At 45.4% G+C, this 12119-nt stretch overlaps 1 protein-coding gene across 3 annotated transcripts in view; it reads right to left on the reverse strand.

Moving 5' to 3' along the window:
- Nucleotides 1-9818, reverse strand: part of EHMT1 (euchromatic histone lysine methyltransferase 1) — a 153387-nt gene extending 143569 nt beyond the window's left edge. The window contains exon 1 of one of the 3 annotated variants that reach the window (XM_023243147.2): nucleotides 9734-9818. In XM_023243147.2, coding sequence (XP_023098915.2) covers nucleotides 9734-9796 — 63 coding nt within the window. In that variant the 5' untranslated portion in view covers nucleotides 9797-9818. The remainder of the gene's footprint in view (nucleotides 1-9733) is intronic. The other 2 variants (XM_023243148.2, XM_023243150.2) reach the window with 2 other exon arrangements.
- Between the last annotated feature and the right edge of the window lie 2301 nt (nucleotides 9819-12119).

Raw genomic sequence — 12119 nt, forward strand, 5'->3', positions numbered from 1 at the left:
ACAGATTTTGTATATCATATACTGTATTGTTATAATAAAAAAAAAAAAAACCTAGAGAAAAATGTTAAGAAAATCATAAGGAGAGCACTTTGGAATACTGTACTGTATTTATCAAAACAAATCTTGTGTAAGTGGATCAGCAGTTTAAACCCATGTTGTTCAAGAGTCAACCGCGCACTAATGTGCATTTTTCTGTGTTATGTGCCATACATTAATAAAGTCCTCCCAGAAACTGTCTTTATGTTTTGGCTAAATGTCTTACTGTTATTGAATTTGTATGGGGACCGACATTACAGACCCATAATGGCAGATCCTAACAGACCACTTCTGTAAGAGAAGGAAAACAGAAGAGCCAATGAGCCAGAGATGGGGCAACACTTGATCTTGCCCTTTCACCAGCCCATAATACAGCTGGCATTTTGTTTCACTCTAGTGTTCAAGGAGCTCACAAAACACAGGCGAAGGGCAAGGATGAGCAAGCAACCAAGACTCTCTAAGCCTACATACAGCCTTGGAATCTGACAGGGAGTAGAGGACCTAGACTCCAAGGACAGAAATCAGTTTAACAACTAGCAAACAATTTTCAAACAATTTTTGAACCTAGCAAACAATTTTCAAACTACACAAGACAGTCCTCTAGGCCTCTCTTAGGAAGCACTTATTAGGAAGCAACTGGGTGTCAGATGCTTTCCATGTAATAATATCAAGACTCTGTTCCCTCCACTGAAACTAACGTAATATTGTATGTCAAATATACTTCAATCAAAAAAAAAATCTTTCTTTCCCCATGAGTTGTACTTTACGATAACCAAGCAGTTTTTTTGTTTGTTTGTTTTTATGGTACAAGTATTCATAATAATAAACGAAGACTGCCATTTTGCAGTTAATGATTCTGAGCAATAAATATCAATGACTGTTAACATCTGCAAGATGACCAGACTTATCATGCCTAATTTAAAAAATCTCAATCCTAGTAACAAAGTATTCTTGATTAAAAAAAATGTTTTTAAAAGAAAACCTAGGGGCGCCTGCATAGTTCAGATGGTTAAGCTTCCAACTTCAGCTCAGGTCATGATCTCACAGTTCGTGAGTTTGAGCCCCATACTGGGCTGTCTGCTGTCAGCACAGAGCCTGCTTTGGATCCTCTGTCTCCCTCTCCCTCTCTCTGCCCCTCCCCTGCACATGAGCTCTCTCTCAAAAATAAATAATCATTAAAAACAAGAAATGGCTAAAAGAGCAAATAAAAAAGTCATTAAAAAAAGGGGGGGGCACCTGGTGGCTCAGTCAGTTGAGCATCTGACTTAGGCTCAGGTCATGATCTCACAGTCCATGGGTTCGAGCCCCGCGTCGGGCTCTGTGCAGACAGCTCAGAGCCTGGAGCCTCCTTCAAATTCTGTGTCTCCCTCTCTCTCTGCCCCTCCCCTGCTCATGCTCTGTCTCTCTCTGTCTCAAAAATAAATAAAAACATTAAAAAAAATGTTTTTAATAAAAAATAAAATAAAAAAAAGACAAACCTACGTCTGATGCAGGCTCTAGCCCTGGGCTGTCCAACTGAGAGATAATGTGAGCCACAAGCATGAACCCTTGTAGAGAATTTTAAATTTTCTAGTAATCACATTTTAAAAAAGGAATTAGAAACAAATTATTTTTAATAATATTTAACCCAATATAGCCAAAATTTGTATCTCAACATGCAATCACTATTTTTTAAAGTATTAATGTGATACTTTACATTCTCTTTTTCACACTAAGTCTTCAAAATCCAGTGTGTTTTTTGCACTTACAGCACATCTCAATTCACACTAACCACATTTCAACTGCTCAAGAGCGGCATGATGGCTATCATACTGGAAAGCAGCAGCTCTAGATCTTACATATCAACAACAGTAAATATACAGAACAGAGGAACATGTCAAATTAACATCACAGCAATGCAATCAGCAAAATCAAGGTTATGGAAAGCTTTGGGACAAATGAACCATTATCTTCAAAACAAGTGCAAGAAAAAAATAAAGATTTAAAAGAAATCTATCCAGGGCAATGAATAGAGCATATTTTTTTTCCTAATTTGAAATGAAATAAGAAATATGAACCCAAAAAAAGAAAAGAATAGCAACTGCATATTTATTGACTGAAATACTTATATTAACTGAAATATTCACAGATCAAACATATTCACAGATAGAGTGGGGACTGTCCATGAAGAGGTAAATGTTGGTGCCGGGAGACAGGCACACAAGTCTGACTCTACCACCAAATCTACTTCTAAATAGGTTCGAAAAAGTTCCATAATAAAAAATCTAAAATATCTACACGTGTACCTGCTTGTATAGGTTCAATAACGATAATACTGCCAAGAGAGCTGAGTGGACAGGGGACAAAGCAGAGAGACGTTTCACTTTATACTTTTTTTTATTTTGAACCATGTAACTATCTAATCTACTCAAAAAATTAAATTTACACATATACATAGCTTGACTCAATCCACTGGCCTCTGCACCTCCACCACGTCAACAGGCCCGAGCCTGCTCACTGGTCCCCCCTGCTTCCTTTCTGACCTTTCTTCAATCCATCCTCCACACAGCAGCCAGAGTCGTCTTTTCAAAATAGCATTCTGTGCCTAAAATCCTTCAATGACTGTCTACAGTGCTTAGGAAACCACCAACTCGTTACCAAAGCAACAAGACCCTATATGACCCTGCCCTGCCTCTCCAACCTCACCTCCTGCCACTCGCCCCTTCTGACCTAGTAATTCCACCTTGTACCAAAGGATGCAGACTCCCCCAATTCATGGTCTAGGAAACTGGGACATCCTTATAACACACACCATGTGGCTATTAAATATGTTGAAGATGTCGATGCACAGGAAATAACATACAAAAGAAGAGAATGAAAACAGCACATACTGATTATAGCCACTTTTAAATATGAGCATGTGCATTCATAAAGATCAGAAAAAAATAGATGACAAATATTTGGCATTTTTAGGTTTCAATTTCCTGAATTTGTTAAAAATGCTTTTTTTTTTTTTTTTTTTTTAATGTGCATAGTGGGCCTCAGCATTCCAATTCACACCTCACCTCCTTTAAGACCTGGGCTAACCCATCTTCCTCCTGGAGCCTTTCCCAGCACAGGTCTGGCTGCTGTGATCAGTGCATGTGGTCGAACATACAAAATTGTTTTGGGTTATGGACAGGAAGCAGAAAACTAAGACTCTAGCCCCCACTCGGGCAAGGATCATCACACGTTAGATCCAACAACTAAGCTACCCACAGATGTCCTTTGAGCATTAGGGCTAAGTAAGATACATTCATTGGTCTTCCTTACCTTTATTATGACTCCAGAACCTTCCCCAGTCATGAGTCCAGAAACACAAACCACATAGTAAGATCCTGAGAGAAAGCAGCCCTTTGCACAGGAGAGCTATGCTTTCAGTGTGCATGGAAACTCACTTCTCAAGATTTACAGAAAATGCTTCTCATTTCTACATGGCAGAACACTTTCCACACCCTTCTCTTATCAAAAATCAACCAAAGACAAGAACAGGAAAGAGAAACATAAACTCCACCCAAGAGACATTTGAGACCCATACACAAAAACGAATGGGAAGATGGAGGAAAGCTAAATCAATGCATAGAACAGAGAAAGGGCAGCGTATATCCGGGGTTACTGCTGAGAAGCAGGCTGACTGACCCCACAGAACCATGGAGAGGCTCAGAAGAAGGGGATGATGCCTGGGCTAAAAAGGGGTGTGGGTGTAAGAATACATACAGAGAGCACTGGACTTTCGGGTCTCCAGGCCCCTCCTACCCAGTCAGCAAAGAACTCCTCACTGGTAGCCGCAGAGACCAGAGGGGCAAGCTCTGTAAAACTCTACCAGAAGTGTGCCACACTTGGGGACAGTGGGCACAAAGCAGGGAGATTAGGTAAATTAAAGGCTATGTACTGAGCCACGGGAAGACCTTCCTCCTCCTCCTCCTCCTCCTCCTCCTCCTCCCCTTTAACCTAGCTCCAGAATGTCCAGCTTAACACTAGCAAGGCGAGAGACAAGGAGGCTTCTCTGAGGAAGCCAAACCAGGGGACAGTAACATCTGGAGGAGAGCCAACAAAAATTCAGTCATCACCCTCCACTGAAGCCACAAGCAAAGAAGCCCCCAAACACTTAGCCCTCCATTTTTAGCACTTTATTCTTAAAGGTGAATAAACAGCCCAGGATCACCAGACATTGGAAGAAGCTTTCCAGAATGAAAGAAAAAGATCAAAAAATACAACAGCAAAGAGGAATGCAGGAGAAACAAAAAATCAGGAAACAGTAATTTTAAAATAATTTTTTAAAATTAAAAAATAATTTTTTTAATGTTTATTTTTTGAGAGACAGAGACAGAGAGAGAGAGAGAGAGAGGGGCAGAGTACGAGCAGGGAGAAGCAGAGAAAGGAAGACATAGAATCTGAAGCAGGCTCCAGATGCCAAGCTGTCAGCACAGAACCCGACGTGGGGCTTGAACTCACGAACTGCAAGATCATGACGTGAGCCCAAGTCAGAAGCTCAACTGACTGAGCCACCCAGGAGCCTCTTAAAATATATATATACATATATATATATATATATATATATATATATATACACACACATATATATATATACACATATATATATATACACACACATATATATATACACACATATATATGTATATATATATACATATATATGTGTGTATATATATATGTGTGTGTATATATATATATATATATATTTTTTTTTTTTTTAGTTTATTTATTTTGAGAGAGAGAATCCCTAACAGGCTCCAAGCTGTCAGTGCAGACCCGACCCAGGGCTCAATCCCATGAACAGTGAGATCATGACCCGAGCGGAAATCAAATCAAGAGTCAGACATTTACCACTGAGCCACCAGGCAACCGTACAGTTAAAACCTAAAAAAACATATTTTAAGGGGCACTTGGTGGCTCGGTTGGTTACGCGTCCGACTCTTGATTTCCATTTGGGTAATGGTCTCACAATTTGTGGCATGGAGCCCATGTCAGGCTCCAAGATGACAGCCTGGAGCCTGCTTGAGATGTGCGCTCTCTCTCCCTCTGCTCCTACCCCATTTGCACACACTCACTCTCTCTCTCTCTCTCTCTAAAAATAAAAACATAAATTAAAAATTTTAACTGTACTCTAGGAAATTTAACTAAAATTAAGCAATCACTGTATATGTTAAACAAGAATAGGAATCATTACAAAAGGAAAAGAGAATAAATAATATGTAAATATGAAAAAGGAAATTAAAAATTCTGTGAAAGAATTAGAATAGTCAAAAATGCTCCCAAAAGGTAGAACAAGATCAAGAGGTGACCAGGAAAATAGCTTTTAAAAATCAGAATACTAAGTACAGGAGCTATAACATTCAAATGAATGGTAGAAACTAAACTGAGTAGCTCAAATATATTATACAAAATTTCCTATAAACAAAAAGACATCGAACTCCAGATTTTGGGCTATTTAATGCCCTGCATGATAAATGAAAAAAGGCTACAATTAAGGCACATCATAGAAATTATGAAAATCAAGGATGCAATGATCCTAAAAATTGGGTGGGGGAATAATGGTTACAAAGGAATAATAGGGGTGCCTGGGTGGCTCCAGTCGGTTGAGCATCTGACTTCGGCTCAGGTCATGATCTCACAGCTGGTGGGTTCAAGCCCTGAGTCAGGCTCTGTGCGGACAGCTCTGAGCCTGGAGCCTGCTTCAGATTCTGTGTCTCCATCTCTCTCTGCTCCTCCCCCCACTCATGCTCTGTTTCTCTTTCTCTCTCTCAAAAATAAACATTAAAAAAAAATTTTTAATGAAAAAAAAACCAAAGGAATAACAATCACACTGGACTTCTCAACAGCAATGATGAAAACTAGAAGACACCAGAGTGATAACTTAAAAATTACTTGCAACCTGGAACACCAAACCCAGCCAAACTTACTCTTTAACTATAGTGGTAGAATAAGTACTTTTTCAGACATGCAAGTCTGAAAACTCTGCCTCCCAAAAAATTCCTGGGAAGCTACTGAGCAATGTGTTCCACCACCATTAGGGAGTAAACACACAGAGGGGAGACATTAGATGCAGGGAAAGGGGGTCATTACTGAAGAATGACAGGAAGAATTCCAGGATGAGAGTGTGCACCAAGCCAAGAGAACAAGTGCATCCTGACTTGGGCAGGGCGACTCAGGACCACCGAGGAACTGAACAGTGATCTGACTGGGCTAAATGGAGGAAACTTAAATTGAGAAACATTTTACAGAATAGAAAGTGCAAGAACATTATTCTGAGGCTCAAAGAAAACCAGACAAATAAAAAATAAGGCAATTATTAACTCCAGGGAAGAAAGAAGGCTGCAGGATATACAAAAAAAAAAAAAAAAAAAAAAAAATACACGGTGCCTGGTGCTCAGCAGGTGGACTGCATGATTCTTAGTCTCGGGGTCGTGAGTTCTCCACACTGGGTGTAGAGATTACTTGAAAATGAAATCTTTTGAAAGAAAGAAAAGGAAAGAAAGGAAAGAAAGGAAAGAAAGGAAAGAAAGGAAAGGAAGAAAGGAAGAAAGGAAGAAAGGAAGAAAGGAAGAAAGGAAGAAAGGAAGAAAGGAAGAAAGGAAGAAAGGAAGAAAGGAAGAAAGGAAGAAAGGAAGAAAGGAAGAAAGGAAGAAAGGAAGAAAGAAAGAAAGAAAGAAAGAAAGAAAGAAAGAAAGAAAGAGTTGTAGGTTTACTACCTGGCTCCACATGGCACAATAATGACTTGAACAGACTGAGAATTTTAGATGTGAACCTACCAGACAGGATTTTAGATGTGAATCTAACCAGAATTGTGAGTTTTCTGAATGAGACACAGAAGGTATGAGAGAACTGAAGTCCTCATCTACAGTCACTGGAAGCCAACAAATAACCCCTAAACTTGGTGAATGAAGATATGGCAACACAAGCATATTATTTAGATACCTGAAGTAAATGGTAAAGACTCAAGTGGCTGCTGCCTCTCTAGAAAGGCAAGAGAGGAGGGTGGCTTTTTATAAATGTTGTTCAGCACTATTTGACTTTTTTTTTAACTTCATTTTTTTTTCCTAAGTAGGAACACCCAACATGGGCTCAACCTCACAACCCTGAGATCAAGAATTGCATGCTCTACCGTTTGAGACTGAGTCAGCCAGGCAGTCACTCTGAGCATTATTTGACTTTTAAACTATGTACATATGCACTGATTATTTTAACAAAATAGTTTAAAGAAAGAGATACAGGGATGGTGGCTGAGTCGGTTAAGCGCCCAACTTCAGGTCAGGTCATGATCTCATGGTTCGTGGGTTCAAGCCCCACGTCGGGATCTGTGCTGACAGCTTGGAGCCTGGAGCCTGCTTCACATTCCGAGTCTCCCTCTCTCTCTCTCTCTCTGTCCCTCCCCGACTCGAGTTCTCTTTGTCTCTCTCTCTCTCAAAAGAAATAGGCTTAAAAAAAAAAATTTTTTTAATAAATAAAAAATAATAAAGAGAGAGATACACAGTAGGCACTCTGCTAGGAAAGTATACAATCTGCCTGGGAAGGCCCTCCAGCTGAAAGGTGACATCCCTCGGTCAAAAGCCTTAAGTCAAGTGACTGCCCTGTGCTCTGGTCCCAGGCAATACTGAATACACATTAAATCCCAAGAGCCCCCACTTACTAATCAACAAAATGGGGGCGGGGGATATACTCCACTAATCTTTAGCGTGAAAAAGTGGTGACTCTCTCTCTAGGTCAAGAAAAAGAGAAAAGAATAAACATGCAATTTGGTAAGTTTCAAGTGTTCACTTTGCTGGTTCAATCATTTGGCAATCCTGATTCAGTAACCATTTGGCCACCCTGATCCAGTAACCATTGCCCAGATTTAGCGGCAACAGATGATCCTTGCCTGCCCACCGTCCAGAAGGCCCCTTACCCTATCACGCACCTCCACAATAAACACTTAAAATCATGAATCTAAACCCGGAGCTGTTACTGACGGAAAGGGACCACCAAAGATACAGCACATGTTTAAATGAACAATGAACACAGGCTCTCAGGCCAAACTGTCTGCATCCATCTTTGGGATAAGCTCTGAAACCCTGGGATGCACTCTGCCTGTTTCTTCACCTGCAAATAGGAATGTAACAGTACCCAACTCAGAAGATCGCGGTTAGGCTTCAATGAGTGAATTCATGCAAAGCACTACACCAGGACGGGACACAGGTAAGGGCTTAGTGAACACAGGCTGTCGTTATCACTGGTTCAGTCAAGGTCTCTATTCAGGGCTGCCTGTGGAATGAGAGCCATCTGGGGTCACCCGCTGGTCAATTATTTATTAAAAACCTACTATGTGCCAAACACCGAAAAAGTGCGAGTACTATAACTGACTAGGCCAAGCCATTCAATCTCCTCTAAGTCAGGAAATAACAGTACCTGCTGCACAGAGCAGAGAAACCTAAATGAGAGAACTTACCCAAAGTAAGCAAGTCAGCACCCTGAGTCACAGCAAGCGCTCAACGCGTATCATCAATCACTGTACACCTTCTCTCCTACAAACTGGGAAGTGACTTTCAAAGTTAACTAATTTACCCACTTGGTCCAGAGCCTAATACATTCCTTGAAGGCATGGTAGGAATTCAATTAGCACTCCTTGCACTGAATTTCAAAAATTCCCTGCACCCCCCAGCTTACCATCAACACTCCCAAAAATGCAGGAAAAAGATGAATAAAAAGACCATCCACTACTCTGCACCAGGTTATCGTATCAGCGCCTTACTACACCTTTGCTTTCTGATCTTCAGAAGTCTCCGCATTTGTTACCACGCACGAAAGTACTTTCAGAGAAAAACTTTTGGATCACCACTTTTTTCCAAACCGGTCCCTTATGTCAGCCGGAAGACCGCACTATTTCTGCATTTCCACGGGCACACTGCCTCCTGCTTGCTTTTCCCTTCAGTGGGAAGCTAGTGGTCCATCTCAGAAGAGTTTGCTTTCTCTGCTGCTACAAGCTAGGAAACAAACTATCCTTGAGAATTAGCAAAAGGGAAGGCTACACAGCATTTACAAGAGAATGGGAACTTTTTTATATCCAAAGCCCGTTTAGGCAGTTTGTTTAGAAATAAACTGAAGTCGTGCATTCCTGCTTCTGACAGCCGCCAGGGCTGGGCAGCATTGTCTGGGGAGAAGCGCGCCGGGCCGGCCAACTTTTCGTTAAAGACGGTGCCATCCTATTCGGAACAAAGTGAAAGGTCAGCGGGGCGCAGGAGAGGCGCCGGGAGCGGACGGCCTCGCCTCGGCTCGCGCCGCGAAGTTGGCCGGCTCGCCCCACTTTCCCTTTTGTCCTCCGCCCCTTCAGCGGGGCTCCCGGCCGAGGCCCGGGGCGCGCGGGGGCGGCGGCGCGGACGCGGGCGGCCGGCCCTCACCGCGCGCCCCGCCCGCCGCCCCCCGCCCGCCGGCCGCCCCCCGCCAGCCGGCCGCACAAAGCGCGCCCCGCGCGGCGCGGCCCGGACGCCGGCGGCCTCGGCCCGGCCTCGGCCTGAGGCGCGGCGGCGGCGGCGGCGGCGGCGGCGGGGAGGCGCGGGCCCGCCCGGCCCCCGCCGGCTCGGCGCCCCCGCCTGCCCGTGCGCCCGCCCGCCCGTCGGCTCCGCGCCCGCCGGCTCCGCGCCCGCCGCCCCCGCCGCCGCCGGCCCGCCGCCCCGCTCCTCACCTCGGCATCGGCGGCGGCCATGGCCCGGGCCCGCAGCGTGGCCCCGCCCCTCCCGCGCGCCATCGCCCCGCCCGCGCCTCGCGGCTCAGGGCGGGGCGGGGCTGGTTACGCGCGTCTGCGCCTGCGCCCGCGCCCGCACCTGCGCACTGCAGCCCGGCGTGCGGCGTCCGTGGCGCGGGCCTGCGCCGACCGGAACCGACGCGCGCGGGCGAGGTGGGGGGCGGGGCCGGACGCAGCGATCTTCCGGAGGTGTCGCGGCGGCCAAGCGTCGTCCTCCGGTTTTCGCAAATATCTTTTCCTTCTACGTGGGCATTCTGTTGGGCTGGCCGGGGTGGAGAAGGACCCCTGACCTTTAACCCCGGACACACATTGATTCCGTCGGCCTTCCCAGAAGGCGGATCCTGACTTGCGTCCTAGGGCGGTGCCCGGGTTCGAGGGTATTCCCGGCATGGTGGGGCGGGTCTTGGTTGGGGTGAATGCCCACCTAGAGGGTGTTTACGGGTTGTGCCCGGTGGTGAGGGTGCCCCGGCTGGAGGGGGGGGGGTGTGTCCTGCTAGGAGTGGGTGCCGACTGTGTGCCGACTGAGAAGGCTGCCCCGATGGGGGGGGGGGGGGGGGGGGGGAATGTTCCGACGGGAGGATTGCCCCAACTTTGGGAGGATGTCTCAATGAGGAGACTTGCCTCCGTTTGGGGTGCTTCGGTTAGAAGAGGTGCCCTGATTAGGGGTAATGTCACAGCTGGTGGGTGCTCTGGCCAGGGTCCGTTTCTTCTGTGGGAGAGTATGCACTGATTAGGGAAGGTGGCCCGCTATGAAAGTGTGCTCTGGATGGGGACAGTGTTCTGATTGGAAGGCTGGGGGTAGAATGGGGATTGTCCCAATGAGGAAGACTGCCCCCCGCTAGGAACGGGGTTCTCCAGTTAGGTGTTCCCAGCCTGGGCAGCCTCCCTGATCACCCCAAGCTCCTTGAATCGGCACCTACCCAGCAGCCTGCCTCCCAGTTTTGCACGGGGAAGATCTCCGCACACCCAGTCGCCTTCATGGACAGCATCACATAAACTGGCTTCGCCACCCCCCCGCCCCCCATGGTCAGACTGAATTCTATCATCTTCTGGCAGTTGAAGAAAGATGTATAGACCGAAACTGGGGTTCTCTGACCGGTCTTTGCAACAAGAACTGAGGAGGCTCTGAGTTGAAGGCTAACCTGCTCCACCCCCTCGCGCATGCGGGCTCACTCTCAGGGGACTCCAGAAAAATTACTCTACTAAGGTGGACATTGACAGTCACACAGGTGCAAAGGAGGAAATGGACGACTGTAAGTACCTAGGAAATCTTCCCTGTTTCTTTGGGGCAACCTAAGTCAGCTCCTAACAGGCTTGGGACCCTTGACTGTTTGGAGCCTCAAGACTGGAAGCTCGGGAGTAGTCATGACCTGTACGGCCCAATTTAACTCACCTCCACTCACACCTAACTCTGGCACCATACTCTCCATCTCCACTCCTGCCTTGGGCTCTAGTCTGTCCCTTCCCTGAAACGCTTTTATCTCAGGTATGTGTGGCTCACTTCTCTGCCATGGCTGGGTCTCAAATACCACCTCTTCAGGAAAGCCTTCCCTTACCTCCCTACCGAAAACAATACTGCACCCCAGAACTTCCTTGCTTTATTTTACTCCTTGGCACTCCACTGTTATATTGTCTGTCTTTCCCATTAAAATGTAAGTCCAGAAAGTCAGGGACTTTTATCTTGTACGCCTTAGTGCTTATAACAATGCTTGGCATGCAGGAGAAAAAAATAAATATTTGTTGAGTGAATAAGATGTGGAGAAAAAATCCTTTACCAGGCAAACACTGACCATGAGTCAATGCGTCAGAAGTAGGATATGCTCCCGTTTTGCTCTGTCAGCCCAACCCACCCTATCCTTGTATGATCATTGATCATTTATGTTAAGTGCAGTTTTTAACACATGCCATGTGAACCATCACATCAGTCCTGAGAGGCAAGACTCTTACCCATGTTCTGAGTGAGGAAACCAAAGCAAAAGAGTTGAGTGCCCTCAAGACTACCTGACTGTTGAGAGGCAGAGACAGGATTGAAACCCAGGCACATTTTCAACTATGAGGCTACCACTAGCAGATGGTTTGCAGATTATCCTCCTTGTGGCATATTTTGAGCTTTCCTCCAATGTTTATCCTCTCCTTGTCCAACAAATAGTAACGTTTTAGCTGGGTACGTGGCTACCTGACTAAAGAGCACATTTCCAACTGTCAAAGGTAGCTGGGTGGATGTTTGCACAAATGATAGAATCTACTTCCCAGCCTATACCCCCCCACAAGAAGTTAGAGGTGCAGGCCCAGTAAACTGGGTGATGATGAAATCTGGAATGGCCAC

Source organism: Felis catus, chromosome D4, assembly GCF_018350175.1.
Source record: "Felis catus isolate Fca126 chromosome D4, F.catus_Fca126_mat1.0, whole genome shotgun sequence".
Classification (NCBI taxonomy): Eukaryota; Metazoa; Chordata; class Mammalia; order Carnivora; family Felidae; genus Felis; species Felis catus.